General features: G+C 40.7%; 1 protein-coding gene across 5 annotated transcripts in view; it reads left to right on the forward strand.

The window, feature by feature from the left end:
* LOC108415172 (disks large homolog 4) overlaps positions 1-20,100 on the forward strand; it is a 203,913-nt gene that overhangs the window by 84,216 nt on the left and 99,597 nt on the right. The window contains exon 1 of one of the 5 annotated variants that reach the window (XM_037533551.1): positions 10,536-11,078. The exons of the other annotated variants lie outside the window; for them this stretch is intronic. Coding sequence (XP_037389448.1) covers positions 10,950-11,078 — 129 coding nt within the window. The 5' untranslated portion in view covers positions 10,536-10,949. Of the gene's footprint in view, positions 1-10,535; positions 11,079-20,100 lie in introns of those variants that run through there. 5 annotated transcript variants of the gene reach the window in all.

Genomic DNA, 20,100 nt, shown 5'->3' on the forward strand with positions numbered 1-20,100 from the left:
GCAGTCAGACAAGTACCGTCTCCTGGCAACCGCCAAACCCAGACTCGTCCATCGGATTACTTGTAGTGAGTATGCATACGAAAATTTTCCATCGGATTGTTGAGTAGAATGAGAATAAACACCTCTGAATCAGTTGGATTGGCAAAAATTTTTGCATGTATAGCATTAGTGTTGGCCCTGTCATCAGGAGGTTACGTGTTCAATCTACATCCATCCAAGGCCAAGAATCTCTCTCTCTTTATCTCTCTCTCTCTCTCTCTCCTTCTCTCTCTCTCTCTCTTTATCTCTCTCTGTCTCTCTCTCTCTCTCTCTCCCCCTCCCTCTCTCTCTTTCTCTCTGTCTGTCTCTCTCTCTCTATCTGTCTCTCTCTCTCAATTTCTCTCTCTCTCTCTCCCTCTCCCTCCCTCTCTCTCTCTCTCTCTCTGTCTGTCTCTCCCTCTCTATCTGTCTCCCTCTCTCTCTCTCTCTCTCTCTCTTTCTCTCTCTCTCCCCACCCCCACCCCCTCCTCTCTCCATGAAAATTTGTAAAAAAAAAAGAAAAGAAAAAAAGGCTATATAGCATTCACGGTGATGGAGACTTGTGTTGTCCGATGTTCGAAGAGAGAAAGAGAGACAGAGAAAGAAAAGAGAGAGAGAGAGAGAGAGAGAGAGAGAGAGAGAGAGAGAGAGAGAGAGATGTAGTAGAGCTTTATGGGTGGACAGAGAGCTGGAGCGGTGGTCATTTCCTAGCCCTGTGTTCTTGGGTGTAAGTTTACAGTCAGTGCGACTGTTGATAAACAGTGTCCTTTCTTTGGTTTAATGGCTGTATGAAGGGCTTTGGTTTTACTGTTCAAAGAGCCCTAAAGCTCTGTGTCTCTGTCTCTCTCTGTCTGTCTCTCTCTCTCTCTGTCTCTCTCTCTCCCTCTCTCTCTCTCTCTCTCTCTCTCTCTCTTTTCTTTTTCTGTCGATCTGTCTCTCTCTTTCTCTCTCTCTCTGTCTCACTCTCTGTCTCTGTGTGTGTCTCTCTCTCTCTTTTCTTTCTCTCTCTCTCTCTCTCTCTCTCTGATTCCATTGGCATGACTGTATCCCAGTGAAATATCATAGAAAAGGAAGGTTATTGAAGTTGAACCAAACACATTCCACTAAATTATTAGCAGTGGTTACATTGATAATTGATAGTACTGATAATGGACTGTCTGCCTGCTTCTCTGTTTCAGTAGTTCAGTGATGTGACATTTCCACACAGGTAGACAAGCTCCCTCTAGAGGCGCAGAACCAAACAGGCAGGCCTTCACAGCACTGCCTGCCATCGAGCTCTAACACATCCTCTCTAATGCACCAGGACAGAACCGACTGCTCTCTCTATACAGCGCTCATTCAGGGCGGAAGAAGAGCTCTGATTGGCTGAGGCTTATCAAACACCCAGTGATTTTAAAGCAGTCGCAGTTCAGGACAGAACGTGTGGCTCGTTCATTACATTAACATTTAGACGTCTAATGTTGTTGTTGTTGTTGTTTTCTCATACTACATAAATCTAATTATATAATAAATGCAAGGATATACATGTTGAATTACATTTACACTCAATTCACATTTCAAAAATGAACAAAAAGGATGCAGAAATGTCAGGAATGCGCGGGATATTCCGATTCCTGATGCTGATATCCAGTATTTTTTGTGTACGTGTCTGCCCATGTGGATGGCATGAACATTTTACTACGTAAAGACTGGGCACTGAGGGTACTTTGATCAGCATTACAGAGAATTATACAACAGTTAGTTCCGGCCACTGATTGGCTGAGAAGCATTCTAACATCACGTTAACACTCCACTGAGACACCGTTGCTAAGCAACAACTTTGACAGCTGTAGGAGACGCTCGAGCCAATTCAATTCAAATTTTAATTGATTCAATTTTGTTTGAATAAAACATGAAATAAGAATCCAAACTCCACCCTAAACAAGCACACATTGGTCTTCCTCATGCTCAAGCTGTTATTTCAAAACGTATTTTTAGCAGATGCAGTTAAATAATTCAATTCTTAGGATTGTCTTTGTCTTAACTTTAGATCTGACAGGTCAAGATCTGATCTTTTCTTACAGCGACTTATCTCCAGTTAGGCAATCTTAAACTGCTCAATGAAAGTCGACAATCAACTGCCATGTCTTTTACTTAGCAAGCGACCATATGCTCACAACATGTAATCAAGTTCGTTAGCAAGACAGCTAATGTTAGCTACCGTTACTGATGTAAAATAGCTTGAATATAACTAAAGCACGATAAACTGTAAGTAGTGTATGCTCTGAGAGCGCCCCCTGCTGTTTGTCAGAGTCGCCACTCCCCAGTTTCAGTCTCCATTTCTCAAACGATTTAGCTGCGCGCGCTAACGTTTCTCCTCCTAATAAACCGGCACACGTTCAGCTCCGCCCCCTCATTATTCACCACCATCACTAATATTTCATCATCAACATCAACACAGGAAGGTGATCAGAGGGGCGGTGGAGTTCTGAGATGTTTAAAACGCAGAGTTAGAAGAGAAAAACATCTCCCAGTGAAAGCCGCGTTTTACAGTAGGAATAAACGGAGCTCATTATGCTGGTAGTGAACTACGCTGCCTGACTCAGCCGCCTCAGAACCAGAGAAACGGGCCTTATACAGAAGTCAGGACCCTGCTGGGGTTCATCCTAATGTTAGGACAGGGTTTAGGAGGTTTAGTCTAGTCAGGATGTTTGTGTGATGCTGTTTTCTTTTCTGGGGTTTATGATGAGAACTGTAATACTGTAATAGCTTCTGTCCGAAATTCAGTCCTAACTAAAGTAGTCAGGGTAACTAAGCAGTTAAGACTTCAGACTATAGAAGCTTCTGTAATACGGCCCCTGATGATCGGTCTCCTAAAGCCGGCAGTGTTAGCTTTGTTGCACCTGTTGGTGTTTTACAGGCCCTTTTTAAAGCCATGAGCGAGAGTGATGCCTCCACACTGTTCTGCACCTTGGCCGAGGTCGGAGCTGCCTCTTTTAGCACGTACAGTATATCCATGGAAACCATGTGGTCATCTGTACCAATACACTCGCACAGACGCACACTCACGCGTAAACCCACGCGCACAACTGACACACACGACTCCCACCGCTTCCGCTGCGTGCACGAACGCTCTCCACACCAGAACCGGAGCCTACAAACGTGGAGCCTGACGATATTAACCACTCGGAGCCTGGACTCTACATGTAAGAGCTTATTTACACAGACCAAAAGTGGTCAGTCAGCCAAGCTGACTGGGGTTTGTTTCTTTGGTTTCTGTAGCTGACAAGTAATTAGCAGTTAGCCTGGTGCTACCTGCTCTTCTACATCATCACCTCAGTTTGTTTAGTGTCTCTAACAGTCTTGATTATGTGGTTTCTGACACTGTAGGACTCACTGTTGTCTATAAACATGGATTATAGTGCACTACTGTCCAGTTTCACTTGCTGTTCAGTAATAATTTATTCGGTGTAGGTTAAAATGTTATAAATGGTTGAGATTGAAGTTTTGACATGGTAAAATAAAGAAATTAAGAAAGGTGTATATATATATATATATATATATATATATATATATATATATATATATATATATATGTATGTATGTGTGTGTGTGTGTGTGTGTGTGTGTATATATATATATGTATATACACACACACACACACGTATATATATATATATATATATACACACACACACACAAATATGTATATATATATACACACATATATGTTGCTGTTGTCATGAAATTACTATGAGTATCTATTTGTTATGCGAGATTTGGTCACCACTTCTAATATGTGGCATTCTGGATATTGATATTATCATTATATTTAATTTTCGATGCTATAAGCTTCCTCAGTAATCATAGAAACCTACTATTCTGTTCATCAAACATTTATTTATACATCTTCTCAACCATCTTCTTTATTTCATGCTAAGGCTTATTATTCAGTTACTTCAGGGGCCGCAATGCAAGTGTGTAATAAAACTTTGGGCCCTCCAACGCAGGCCTGTGGCTTAAATAGGGGGAACATCAATTCAAATGAGGAACCTGTAAATGTTACTGCCCTGTTATTTTCATTCAGTACATATAACTGCAACAAAACTGGATTTATGTTGTTGTTATTGTTATTATGTTATGTGAGTCGTGTAGAGGAGCCTAAACAAACCGTGTAAATATAAACTGTAGCAGCCTGAATAGAGGTGTGTTTTCATCTCGTCTGTCGCGTATTCTTTAAACACTGACGTCACCTTGAGGGGGCGCCGCAGTCGGTCCTGAGATGAATGCACAATAAATAACAGCTCTCTCTCTCTCTCTCTCTCTCTCTCTCTCTCTCTCTCTCTCTTTCTTTCTTTCTCTGTCTCTCTCATACACATACACAAACTCACCTGGCTCCACCGTGTGTGTAATCTAGTGGCCTGGAGCTCCAGCTGTAAATCCACATGCACATAAACAAACAAACACACACACACACACACACACACACACACACACACACACACACCACTGCAAGGTTTATATTAAACAAATTCAAATCAATACTTTGACCATCAATCACTGGATTGTTATTAACTTACTAAGACGTTCTCTCAAAAGACAACATGACACCGTCAAAACGTCCATTGATGTTACTAAACAAGGACAGCACATTAAATCATTTTAGATGCGCTGTAAACATATGAAACTGTGAAACACTGTAATATATACACTGCTTTGCATAAAAAGGTCAAAAGCTGTCTTGAAGCCTGAATTTTCTTTCTTTATAGGTAACAGTGAGTCATACAATGTCTGGAACCACGTAATCAGTCTGTTAGAGATACTAAACACCTCCACATGATGAGTGATGATTTAAGCAAGCAGCTAGCACCGTGCTAACTGGTGTACATAAGCTTCCATTACTTATTAGCTTTGTCATCTCCAGTGTAAAACTAAATAAGAAAGCATGTGGACAGATGAACTATATTTGTATAATATCTGTATCTGTAATAAACGAGCAATAAACAGTAATGTTTGGGGTTTATGGGACAGTGTGCCAGGTAATATGGGACACTGTGGGATTAAGAGGAGAACATGTTTTAGGTCATACAGGGACATATGTTAGGTATTGTGGGACACTGTGTTAGGGATTATGAGGACAGCATGTTATGGGTAATATGGGAATGGTATTCTAGGTGTTGTGGGACACCGCGTTAGCGATTATAAGGACAGTATGATATAGGTAATATGGGGACAGTATTTTAGGTATTTTGGGATACTGTGTTAGGGATTATGAGGACAGTGTGTTAAGCATTATGAGGACAGTGTGTTAGGCTTTATGAGGGCAGTGTGTTAGGCTTTATGAGGACATTATGTTAGGTATTATGAGGGCAGTGTGTTAGGTATTATGAGGGCAGTGTGTTAAGCATTATGAGGACAGTGTGTTAAGCATTATGAGGACAGTGTGTTAGGCATTATGAGGGCAGTGTGTTAGGCTTTATGAGGACATTATGTTAGGTATTATGAGGACAGTGTGTTAGGTATTATGAGGACAGTGTGTTAAGCATTATGAGGACAGTGTGTTAGGCATTATGAGGGCAGTGTGTTAGGTATTATGAGGGCAGTGTGTTAGGTATTATGAGGGCAGTGTGTTAGGCATTATGAGGGCAGTGTGTTAGGTATTATGAGGGCAGTGTGTTAGGTATTATGAGGACAGTGTGTTAAGCATTATGAGGGCAGTGTGTTAAGCATTATGAGGACAGTGTGTTAGGTATTGTGAGGACAGTGTGTTAGGTATTGTGAGGACAGTGTGTTAGGTATTATGAGGGCAGTGTGTTAAGCATTATGAGGGCAGTGTGTTAGGTATTGTGAGGACAGTGTGTTAGGTATTGTGAGGACAGTGTGTTAGGTATTGTGAGGACAGTGTGTTAAGCATTATGAGGACAGTGTGTTAGGTATTATGAGGACAGTGTGTTAGGTATTATGAGGACAGTGTGTTAGGTATTATGGGACACTGTGTTAGGGATTATGAGGACAGCATGTTATGGGTAATATGGGAATGGTATTCTAGGTGTTGTGGGACACCGCGTTAGCGATTATAAGGACAGTATGATATAGGTAATATGGGGACAGTATTTTAGGTATTTTGGGATACTGTGTTAGGGATTATGAGGACAGTGTGTTAAGCATTATGAGGACAGTGTGTTAGGCTTTATGAGGGCAGTGTGTTAGGCTTTATGAGGACATTATGTTAGGTATTATGAGGGCAGTGTGTTAGGTATTATGAGGGCAGTGTGTTAAGCATTATGAGGACAGTGTGTTAAGCATTATGAGGACAGTGTGTTAGACATTATGAGGGCAGTGTGTTAGGCTTTATGAGGACATTATGTTAGGTATTATGAGGACAGTGTGTTAGGTATTATGAGGACAGTGTGTTAAGCATTATGAGGACAGTGTGTTAGGCATTATGAGGGCAGTGTGTTAGGTATTATGAGGGCAGTGTGTTAGGTATTATGAGGGCAGTGTGTTAGGCATTATGAGGGCAGTGTGTTAGGTATTATGAGGGCAGTGTGTTAGGTATTATGAGGACAGTGTGTTAAGCATTATGAGGGCAGTGTGTTAAGCATTATGAGGACAGTGTGTTAGGTATTGTGAGGACAGTGTGTTAGGTATTGTGAGGACAGTGTGTTAGGTATTATGAGGGCAGTGTGTTAAGCATTATGAGGGCAGTGTGTTAGGTATTGTGAGGACAGTGTGTTAGGTATTGTGAGGGCAGTGTGTTAGGTATTGTGAGGACAGTGTGTTAAGCATTATGAGGACAGTGTGTTAGGTATTATGAGGACAGTGTGTTAGGTATTATGAGGACAGTGTGTTAGGTATTATGAGGACAGTGTGTTAAGCATTATGAGGGCAGTGTGTTAGGTATTGTGAGGGCAGTGTGTTAGGTATTGTGAGGACAGTGTGTTAGGTATTGTGAGGACAGTGTGTTAGGTATTATGAGGACAGTGTGTTAAGCATTATGAGGGCAGTGTGTTAGGTATTGTGAGGGCAGTGTGTTAGGTATTGTGAGGACAGTGTGTTAGGTATTATGAGGACAGTGTGTTAAGCATTATGAGGGCAGTGTGTTAGGTATTGTGAGGACAGTGTGTTAGGTATTATGAGGACAGTGTGTTAAGCATTATGAGGGCAGTGTGTTAAGCATTATGAGGGCAGTGTGTTAGGTATTGTGAGGGCAGTGTGTTAGGTATTGTGAGGGCAGTGTGTTAGGTATTGTGAGGGCAGTGTGTTAGGTATTATGAGGGCAGTGTGTTAGGTATTGTGAGGACAGTGTGTTAAGCATTATGAGGACAGTGTGTTAGGTATTGTGAGGGCAGTGTGTTAGGTATTGTGAGGGCAGTGTGTTAGGTATTATGAGGGCAGTGTGTTAGGTATTGTGAGGACAGTGTGTTAGGTATTATGAGGACAGTGTGTTAGGTATTGTGAGGGCAGTGTGTTAGGTATTATGAGGACAGTGTGTTAGGTATTATGAGGACAGTGTGTTAGGTATTGTGAGGGCAGTGTGTTAGGTATTGTGAGGGCAGTGTGTTAGGTATTATGAGGACAGTGTGTTAGGTATTGTGAGGGCAGTGTGTTAGGTATTGTGAGGGCAGTGTGTTAGGTATTATGAGGGCAGTGTGTTAGGTATTATGAGGACAGTGTGTTAGGTATTGTGAGGACAGTGTGTTAGGTATTGTGAGGACAGTGTGTTAGGTATTGTGAGGACAGTGTGTTAGGTATTATGAGGGCAGTGTGTTAAGCATTATGAGGGCAGTGTGTTAGGTATTGTGAGGACAGTGTGTTAGGTATTGTGAGGACAGTGTGTTAGGTATTGTGAGGACAGTGTGTTAAGCATTATGAGGACAGTGTGTTAGGTATTATGAGGACAGTGTGTTAGGTATTATGAGGACAGTGTGTTAGGTATTATGAGGACAGTGTGTTAAGCATTATGAGGGCAGTGTGTTAGGTATTGTGAGGGCAGTGTGTTAGGTATTGTGAGGACAGTGTGTTAGGTATTATGAGGACAGTGTGTTAAGCATTATGAGGGCAGTGTGTTAGGTATTGTGAGGGCAGTGTGTTAGGTATTGTGAGGGCAGTGTGTTAGGTATTGTGAGGGCAGTGTGTTAGGTATTATGAGGGCAGTGTGTCAAGCATTATGAGGGCAGTGTGTTAGGTATTGTGAGGACAGTGTGTTAGGTATTGTGAGGACAGTGTGTTAGGTATTGTGAGGACAGTGTGTTAAGCATTATGAGGACAGTGTGTTAGGTATTATGAGGACAGTGTGTTAGGTATTATGAGGACAGTGTGTTAGGTATTATGAGGACAGTGTGTTAGGTATTATGAGGACAGTGTGTTAGGTATTGTGAGGACAGTGTGTTAGGTATTGTGAGGGCAGTGTGTTAGGTATTATGAGGGCAGTGTGTCAAGCATTATGAGGGCAGTGTGTTAGGTATTGTGAGGACAGTGTGTTAGGTATTGTGAGGACAGTGTGTTAGGTATTGTGAGGACAGTGTGTTAAGCATTATGAGGACAGTGTGTTAGGTATTATGAGGACAGTGTGTTAGGTATTATGAGGACAGTGTGTTAAGCATTATGAGGGCAGTGTGTTAGGTATTATGAGGGCAGTGTGTTAGGTATTGTGAGGACAGTGTGTTAAGCATTATGAGGACAGTGTGTTAGGTATTGTGAGGGCAGTGTTAGGCATTGTATTACGGAACATTAGGTGTTATGGGGATAGCCTGTTGGCTATTATGGGACACTGTTGTGATTTAGGTAGTGGTCTGTTGGGAATGTATTATTCTAATGTTAGTATATTGGAATATTACGTTATGGGGACACACACAGTGTATTAGGACTTATAGGGCAGTGTGTTAGGTAATGTGTGCTGGGTATTACAGGCCGATGCTTTTTATCAGCCTTTTTACTGTATTTCCTTAGTTGTGTAGAGTCATCTAATTTAGAACAATACACTAACATCACCAGAAACTGGAACAAACAGGAGTTTCTTAAAGTGCCCCATATTACAGGATGTCCCATAACACCTGAGTCATCTTAATGTAGGACAGTGAATGAAGTATTACAGGACAGTGTGTTAGAGATTATATCACAGCGTTTCAGGTCATATGGGACGTTTCTACATTGAGTGGTTCTGTTGGCTGTGTTACAGAATACAGGAGGAAACGTGAAACTAGAATGAATTTTAAAATAAATTTGGAATAAAAATGGGTCATTTATTACATGACTAGAGATGGCGTATCAGTACTGGTGGGTTTTGTTTTTGGGCTGATATCAGCAGAAGATGAAAAAAGCATGAATGTGATCCAGGTCTGTAATACGTTTCAGCATCTCAGGCTGCTTTTAGATGCTTGTGTTAAGTGAAGTGACTCAGTTGAAAACAGCTCATTTTAGCCTCTTACATGGCCAGGGCCCAAAGTTCTATTACACATGTCTATAACCCAAGAATAGCTCACTTATTTGCATTGAGGCCCCTGTAGTTACTGACTAATAAGCCTTCATATGTAATAAGCCTGAGATTTTTAGGGGTTAAAGTGGTTTTTGAAGAAAATATTGTATTGGGGTTTCAACATCAGTTTTGGTAAACACTTTATTTGAAGTGGTCCTTTGTAGATGATTAATAAACTCTTAACAGATCATCAATAACACATCAACAACATATCAGTGAAGTAGCAGTAGTGAAGCATCTGAATACACTGAAGTAAATATCTTGCAGATGTTCTGTTGATACATTACTTACATTAAGTGTTTGTATTGTTAATAGGTTACTTCCGACATGCTAACGCTAACCTAACCCAACCTTACGAATGCCCTAACCCTAATCCTGGCCCTAATCCTAACCTTAACCTCAACCCAAAACCTAATCCTAAAGTTCATATGTTTTTGAAATGTTACTCAGAGTCCATTCATGTTTGTTTCATTTAAAAGCGAAGTGTCACCCAGTTGTAGTATCGGAAAACTCATAATCCACCTATTATAGGACAGTATGTTAAGTATTATGGGACCAATATCCTGTGGAAATGTTGGACATACATTCTGCTTTACAATTTCCAACTGAAGCATTTAATCAATTCAAATGAACGCAAATTAACTTCAGTGTTATTTCTTAAATATCGCTGCTGTCGGAAGAAAGCCTCATTTCTCCAACTTTACAGGAGAAGGAAAAAACTTAGTCTACTTTTAATGCAAGTCAATGGAACAATGGAGTTTTTTCCAAGTCATTTTGGCTCAGTTGTTTTAGTCCATTAATCATGAAATTCACATACAATGTAAAGGGTAGCGGGCATTTTCAAAACATGTCAAAAACTGAAAAACGACTGAAATGGAGATACGAGGCTTTTTCCCCAACACTACTGATATCTTAATGTGAAGCACATGCTTGTTAGAATTCTCTCAGGACCAAGGAGTGCTCCAGCACAGTTCGGCAGCCAGAGGGCGCCAAATACAGTCATGCACACAAGCATGTGCCCACACACATAAAGCACCGGAGTTTAGGCACCGGTAGCCACTGTATGTCCAGTGCGTGCTGGGATTAGGTGTGGACAGTGGCTGAGCACGGTTCGGTTAGCTTAACACTATGTTTCTCCAGATTTAGTCTGGCTTGCTTATCGCCATGTTTAGGTGTGAGTAAGAGAGTGAGGGAGAAAGAGAGAGAGAGAGAGAGAGAGATGGAGAGAGTGGGAGGGATGGTATAGCGCCATGCACACGCAAACCGAAGGCTTTTTTATCTGATGTGGGTCGACTCTCGTTGGGGGAACACCGGTGTGGATGGTAGTATTGCCCTCAGGACGTTTCCCCTTTAAGGATGAGCAGAGGTTGGTGTGTGTGTGGGTGGGTGAGTGTGTGTGTGTTTGTGTGTGTGTGTGTGTGTAAGTAACCTTGCGGTGTAATCTCGCGCCTCTCCGGATCTGGACTCGTCTCCTATGGCCGTGGATAAGATGATGTCTCCGCCGTGGAGGAGTCTGAAGAATATGAAGTGCTTTTCTCCGGTGATGTGCCAGTGCAAACTAATATGCAGCAACAGGACCCTCTCGCTAATGTTCGGCTGCAAGGTGAGCTCAGTGTGTCTGTGCGTGTTTGGCAGGCTGGTGTGGTTTGGGCTGAGCCATATGGACAATTCAGGGTTCAGCTGTTTAAACCAAATGAGGGCTGCGCTTGAGGAGAGCAGTGGAGGGAAACACACACAGCCGGAGATGATGAATGGAGAAGCGTGTGTGTGTGTGAGAGAGAGAGAGAGGGAGACAGAGAGAGAGAGAGAGAGAGAGAGAGAGAGAGAGAGAGAGAGAGAGAAATGGTGGACTGTTCACATCTGCTGACTGTGCTTACATCCTCATGTAGAGCTTTAATATCCCTGGAGCTGTTGCTGGGTAGGGAGATGGGGTAGAAAGAGAGGCCGATGGTGCACATACATTTTTTAGATTATACTGTACTTATTTTCATTATTTTAGTCTTATGCATATGAATTATACAGTATGTTAAATTCAGATATTTTATGGCTTTTTCTTGCATGTATTATATACAGAGCATATAGACGTGCCTGTAAATATGGGTAAACATTACACAAAAAAACGGGGCTGTAGAGCTGCAGACGGGGAGCAAGAAATGGGAGAAGGAGCAGTAGAGGATGGAGATTGGAAAGTAGAGGGATAGATGGGGAAGGAAAGAGGGACATGAGAAAGTAGCAAGGTGGATGGGGCAGTAGAGAAGGAGATGGGGCAATGTAGAAGGAGATGGGAAAGTAGAGAGGGAAATGAGAAAGTAGAGGGGAAATGAGAAAGTAGAGGGGAGATGAGAAAATAGAGGGGGAGACGAGAAAGTAGAGGGGAGATGAGAAAGTAGAGGGGAGACGAGAAAGTAGAGGGGAGACGAGAAAGTAGAGGGGAGACGAGAAAGTAGAGGGGAGATGAGAAAGTAGAGAGGGAGATGAGAAAGTAGAGGGGAGATGAGAAAGTAGAGGGGGAGACGAGAAAGTAGAGGGGAGACGAGAAAGTAGAGGGGAGACGAGAAAGTAGAGGGGAGACGAGAAAGTAGAGGGGAGATGAGAAAGTAGAGGGGAGACGAGAAAGTAGAGGGGAGACGAGAAAGTAGAGGGGAGATGAGAAAGTAGAGAGGGAGATGAGAAAGTAGAGGGGAGATGAGAAAGTAGAGGGGGAGACGAGAAAGTAGAGGGGGAGACGAGAAAGTAGAGGGGAGACGAGAAAGTAGAGGGGGAGACGAGAAAGTAGAGGGGGAGATGAGAAAGTAGAGGGGAGACGAGAAAGTAGAGGGGAGACGAGAAAGTAGAGGGGGAGATGAGAAAGTAGAGGGGGAGATGAGAAAGTAGAGGGGGAGACGAGAAAGTAGAGGGGAGACGGGAAAGTAGAGGGGGAGACGAGAAAGTAGAGGGGAGACGAGAAAGTAGAGGGGAGACGAGAAAGTAGAGGGGAGACGAGAAAGTAGAGGGGGAGACGAGAAAGTAGAGGGGGAGATGAGAAAGTAGAGGGGAGACGAGAAAGTAGAGGGGGAGATGAGAAAGTAGAGGGGGAGATGAGAAAGTAGAGGGGGAGACGAGAAAGTAGAGGGGAGACGGGAAAGTAGAGGGGGAGACGAGAAAGTAGAGGGGAGACGAGAAAGTAGAGGGGAGACGAGAAAGTAGAGGGGAGATGAGAAAGTAGAGGGGGAGACGAGAAAGTAGAGGGGGAGACGAGAAAGTAGAGGGGGAGACGAGAAAGTAGAGGGGGAGACGAGAAAGTAGAGAGGGAGACGAGAAAGTAGAGGGGGAGACGAGAAAGTAGAGGGGAGACGAGAAAGTAGAGGGGGAGATGAGAAAGTAGAGGGGAGACGAGGAAGTAGAGGGGAGATGAGAATGTAGAGGGGGAGATGAGAAAGTAGAGGGGGAGACGAGAAAGTAGAGGGGGAGACGAGAAAGTAGAGGGGGAGACGAGAAAGTAGAGGGGGAGACGAGAAAGTAGAGGGGAGACGAGAAAGTAGAGGGGAGATGAGAAAGTAGAGGGGAGACGAGAAAGTAGAGGGGAGATGAGAAAGTAGAGGGGAGACAAGAAAGTAGAGGGGAGACGGGAAAGTAGAGGGGAGATGAGAAAGTAGAGGGGAGATGAGAAAGTAGAGGGGGAGATGAGAAAGTAGAGGGGAGATGAGAAAGTAGAGGGGGAGACGAGAAAGTAGTGGGGGAGACGAGAAAGTAGAGGGGAGATGAGAAAGTAGAGGGGAGATGAGAAAGTAGAGGGGGAGACGAGAAAGTAGAGCAGAGACGAGAAAGTAGAGGGGGAGACGAGAAAGTAGAGGGGAGATGAGAAAGTAGAGGGGAGATGAGAAAGTAGAGGGGGAGACGAGAAAGTAGTGGGGGAGACGAGAAAGTAGAGGGGAGACGAGAAAGTAGAGGGGAGATGAGAAAGTAGAGGGGGAGACGAGAAAGTAGAGCAGAGACGAGAAAGTAGAGCAGAGACGAGAAAGTAGAGGGGGAGACGAGAAAGTAGAGGGGAGATGAGAAAGTAGAGGGGAGATGAGAAAGTAGAGGGGAGACGAGAAAGTAGAGCAGAGACGAGAAAGTAGAGGGGAGATGAGAAAGTAGAGGGGGAGACGAGAAAGTAGAGGGGGAGATGAGAAAGTAGAGGGGGAGACGAGAAAGTAGAGGGGGAGATGAGAAAGTAGAGGGGAGATGAGAAAGTAGAGGGGGAGATGAGAAAGTAGAGGGGAGATGAGAAAGTAGAGGGGAGACGAGAAAGTAGAGGGGAGATGAGAAAGTAGAGGGGAGACGAGAAAGTAGAGGGGGAGATGAGAAAGTAGAGGGGGAGACGAGAAAGTAGTGGGGGAGACGAGAAAGTAGAGGGGGAGACAAGGTAGTAGAGGAAGGAAAAGGGGCAGTAGATCGTAAAAGATTGGTCAATAGAAGTGGAGATGGGGCAATAGAGAAAGCGACTCAGTAGAAAGGAAAGAGGTGGCATTAGATGGGGAGATGGGATGTTAGAGGGGGGTAGGTGTAGTAGAAGGGGAGAAGGGGCAGTGCAGGATGAAATGGTGAGTGAAGAGTTCTGTGTCTGTGTGCTTTGGACAGAAGTGTGTACGTTTGTAAGGCTGAGATTTGGTCCAGTATTGACTCTACAGTCTTTGCTCTTCTTCTTGCAGTAATGAACCTTCAGTGTAGCAGAGCTTTGGGATGTTTCATTGTTGTGCATGTTTGTCATTTTCTGTATTAAGACACTGCAATAGAGATTCTGTACCATCAGCAGAGTGAGGAGATGATGACCTTGGGGCAGAAACAGAGAAGGCCAGGCACACAAACATACTCACTCACACAAATAGACACAGAGCTTTGCTCTGTTAATTTAATGATGTTCATCAGTTGCTGCTGTCACTTTAATCCTCTGGCTTTATGTAGCCTATCCATAAAGTGTGCACTCAACCCTGCTTACTGACACACAGACACACTTCCTAGCTGTGAGCATCACATTACTGGGTTGTGTATGTTTATCTTTCTATAGGATCCAGCCTGCTGCCCATTATATCCTGTCCTGGAACTTCATGTATATTAAATTACAGAGTCATTTGAGACCCTGCCTGTGTGCATAGACTCTGATGTGCATCACAGACGGCTGAAATTGATGGATTGGGCCGTGAGAGTATATTGATCCATAGATATTGCTGGAGAGCTTTTTATTTATACACCATCAGTGATAATTTGGCTGCCTTGGGGAACAGAAGATGGAACAGAGCTGAATAGCTCAGTCACAAACACTATAATACAATATTGTAATGTATTATACAGCATAACAGTATAGAGACGGCATTCTAATGTTATAGAGTTAGAAGGTTATTATTACATCATAATGGTATAGAGTGAGACGGCTATTATTATGTCATAATGGTATAGAGTGAGATGGCTGCTATTACATCATAATGGACAGAGTGAGACGGCTATTATTACACCATAATGATATAGAGTGAGATGGATATTATTACATCATAATGGATAAAGTGAGATGGCTGTTATTACATCATAATGATATAGAGTGAGACGGCTATTATTATGTCATAATGGTATAGAGTGAGACGATTATTATTACATCATAATGGTATAGAGTGAGATGGCTGCTATTACATCATAATGGACAGAGTGAGACGGCTATTATTACACCATAATGATATAGAGTGAGATGGATATTATTACATCATAATGGATAAAGTGAGATGGCTGTTATTACATCATAATGATATAGAGTGAGACGGCTATTATTATGTCATAATGGTATAGAGTGAGATGGCTATTATTACACCATAATGATATAGAGTGAGATGGCTGCTATTACATCATAATGGACAGAGTGAGATGGCTATTATTACATCATAATGATATAGAGTGAGATGGCTATTATTACACCATAATGATATAGAGTGAGATGGCTGCTATTACATCATAATGGACAGAGTGAGACGGCTATTATTACACCATAATGATATAGAGTGAGATGGCTGCTATTACATCATAATGGACAGAGTGAGATGGCTATTATTACATCATAATGATATAGAGTGAGATGGCTATTATTACACCATAATGGACAGAGTGAGATGGCTATTATTACACCATAATGATATAGAGTGAGACGGCTATTATTACACCATAATGATATAGAGTGAGATGGCTGCTATTACATCATAATGGACAGAGTGAGATGGCTATTATTACACCATAATGATATAGAGTGAGATGGCTGCTATTACATCATAATGGACAGAGTGAGATGGCTATTATTACACCATAATGATATAGAGTGAGATGGATATTATTACATCATAATGGATAAAGTGAGACGGCTATTATTACATCATAATGATATAGAGTGAGACGGCTATTATTATGTCATAATGGTATAGAGTGAGACGGCTATTATTACACCATAATGATATAGAGTGAGATGGATATTATTACATCATAATGGATAAAGTGAGACGGCTATTATTACATCATAATGATATAGAGTGAGACGGCTATTATTATGTCATAATGGTATAGAGTGAGATGGCTATTATTACACCATAATGATATAGAGTGAGATGGCTGCTATTACATCATAATGGTATAGAGTGAGATGGCTGTTATTACATCATAATGGACAGAGTGAGACGGCTATTATTACACCATAATGATATAGAGTGAGATGGCTGCTATTACATCATAATGGACAGAGTGAGACGGCTATTATTACACCATAATGATATAGAGTGAGATGGATATTATTACATCATAATGGATAAAGTGAGATGGCTGTTATTACATCATAATGATATAGAGTGAGACGGCTATTATTATGTCATAATGGTATAGAGTGAGATGGCTATTATTACACCATAATGATATAGAGTGAGATGGCTGCTATTACATCATAATGGACAGAGTGAGATGGCTATTATTACACCATAATGATATAGAGTGAGATGGATATTATTACGTCATAATGATATAGAGTGAGATGGCTGCTATTACATCATAATGATATAGAGTGAGATGGATATTATTACACCATAATGATATAGAGTGAGACGGCTATTATTACACCATAATGATATAGAGTGAGATGGCTGCTATTACATCATAATGGACAGAGTGAGATGGCTATTATTACACCATAATGATATAGAGTGAGATGGCTGCTATTACATCATAATGGACAGAGTGAGATGGCTATTATTACACCATAATGATATAGAGTGAGATGGATATTATTACATCATAATGGATAAAGTGAGACGGCTATTATTACATCATAATGATATAGAGTGAGACGGCTATTATTATGTCATAATGGTATAGAGTGAGATGGCTATTATTACACCATAATGATATAGAGTGAGATGGCTGCTATTACATCATAATGGTATAGAGTGAGATGGCTGTTATTACATCATAATGGACAGAGTGAGACGGCTATTATTACACCATAATGATATAGAGTGAGATGGCTGCTATTACATCATAATGGACAGAGTGAGACGGCTATTATTACACCATAATGATATAGAGTGAGATGGATATTATTACATCATAATGGATAAAGTGAGATGGCTGTTATTACATCATAATGATATAGAGTGAGACGGCTATTATTATGTCATAATGGTATAGAGTGAGATGGCTATTATTACATCATAATGATATAGAGTGAGATGGCTGCTATTACATCATAATGGTATAGAGTGAGATGGCTGCTATTACATCATAATGGTATAGAGTGAGATGGCTGCTATTACATCATAATGGACAGAGTGAGACGGCTATTATTACACCATAATGATATAGAGTGAGATGGCTGCTATTACATCATAATGGACAGAGTGAGACGGCTATTATTACACCATAATGATATAGAGTGAGATGGATATTATTACATCATAATGGATAGAGTGAGACGGCTATTATTACATCATAATGATATAGAGTGAGATGGATATTATTACATCATAATGGACAGAGTGAGATGGCTATTATTACACCATAATGATATAGAGTGAGATGGCTGCTATTACATCATAATGGATAGAGTGAGACGGCTATTATTACACCATAATGATATAGAGTGAGATGGATATTATTACATCATAATGGATAGAGTGAGATGGCTATTATTACATCATAATGGATAGAGTGAGACGGCTATTATTACACCATAATGATATAGAGTGAGATGGATATTATTACACCATAATGGATAGAGTGAGATGGATATTATTACATCATAATGATATAGAGTGAGATGGATATTATTACACCATAATGATATAGAGTGAGATGGATATTATTACATCATAATGGATAGAGTGAGATGGCTATTATTACATCATAATGGATAGAGTGAGACGGCTATTATTACACCATAATGATATAGAGTGAGATGGATATTATTACATCATAATGGATAGAGTGAGACGGCTATTATTACACCATAATGATATAGAGTGAGATGGATATTATTACATCATAATGGACAGAGTGAGATGGCTATTATTACATCATAATGATATAGAGTGAGATGGATATTACTACACCATAATGGTATAGAGTGAGATGGATATTACTACACCATAATGGTATAGAGTGAGATGGCTATTATTACATCATAATGGACAGAGTGAGATGGATATTATTACACCATAATGGTATAGAGTGAGATGGATATTACTACACCATAATGGTATAGAGTGAGATGGCTATTATTACATCATAATGGACAGAGTGAGATGGCTATTATTACATCATAATGATATAGAGTGAGACGGCTATTATTACATCATAATGATATAGAGTGAGACGGCTATTATTACACCATAATGATATAGAGTGAGACGGCTATTATTACACCATAATGATATAGAGTGAGATGGCTGCTATTACATCATAATGGTATAGAGTGAGATGGCTGTTATTACATCATAATGGACAGAGTGAGACGGCTATTATTACACCATAATGATATAGAGTGAGATGGCTGCTATTACATCATAATGGACAGAGTGAGACGGCTATTATTACACCATAATGATATAGAGTGAGATGGATATTATTACATCATAATGGATAAAGTGAGATGGCTGTTATTACATCATAATGATATAGAGTGAGACGGCTATTATTATGTCATAATGGTATAGAGTGAGATGGCTATTATTACATCATAATGATATAGAGTGAGATGGCTGCTATTACATCATAATGGTATAGAGTGAGATGGCTGCTATTACATCATAATGGTATAGAGTGAGATGGCTGCTATTACATCATAATGGACAGAGTGAGACGGCTATTATTACACCATAATGATATAGAGTGAGATGGCTGCTATTACATCATAATGGACAGAGTGAGACGGCTATTATTACACCATAATGATATAGAGTGAGATGGATATTATTACATCATAATGGATAAAGTGAGATGGCTGTTATTACATCATAATGATATAGAGTGAGACGGCTATTATTATGTCATAATGGTATAGAGTGAGATGGCTATTATTACATCATAATGATATAGAGTGAGATGGCTGCTATTACATCATAATGGTATAGAGTGAGATGGCTGCTATTACATCATAATGGACAGAGTGAGACGGCTATTATTACACCATAATGATATAGAGTGAGATGGATATTATTACATCATAATGGATAAAGTGAGATGGCTGTTATTACATCATAATGATATAGAGTGAGACGGCTATTATTATGTCATAATGGTATAGAGTGAGATGGCTATTATTACATCATAATGATATAGAGTGAGATGGCTGCTATTACATCATAATGGTATAGAGTGAGATGGCTGCTATTACATCATAATGGACAGAGTGAGACGGCTATTATTACACCATAATGATATAGAGTGAGATGGCTGCTATTACATCATAATGGACAGAGTGAGACGGCTATTATTACACCATAATGATATAGAGTGAGATGGATATTATTACATCATAATGGATAGAGTGAGACGGCTATTATTACATCATAATGATATAGAGTGAGATGGATATTATTACATCATAATGGACAGAGTGAGATGGCTATTATTACACCATAATGATATAGAGTGAGATGGCTGCTATTACATCATAATGGATAGAGTGAGACGGCTATTATTACACCATAATGATATAGAGTGAGATGGATATTATTACATCATAATGGATAGAGTGAGATGGCTATTATTACATCATAATGGATAGAGTGAGACGGCTATTATTACACCATAATGATATAGAGTGAGATGGATATTATTACACCATAATGGATAGAGTGAGATGGATATTATTACATCATAATGGATAGAGTGAGATGGCTATTATTACATCATAATGGACAGAGTGAGACGGCTATTATTACACCATAATGATATAGAGTGAGATGGATATTATTACATCATAATGGACAGAGTGAGATGGCTATTATTACATCATAATGATATAGAGTGAGATGGATATTACTACACCATAATGGTATAGAGTGAGATGGATATTACTACACCATAATTGTATAGAGTGAGATGGCTATTATTACATCATAATGGACAGAGTGAGATGGCTA

The sequence above is a fragment of the Pygocentrus nattereri genome, chromosome 23, assembly GCF_015220715.1.
Source record: "Pygocentrus nattereri isolate fPygNat1 chromosome 23, fPygNat1.pri, whole genome shotgun sequence".
Taxonomy (NCBI): Eukaryota; Metazoa; Chordata; class Actinopteri; order Characiformes; family Serrasalmidae; genus Pygocentrus; species Pygocentrus nattereri.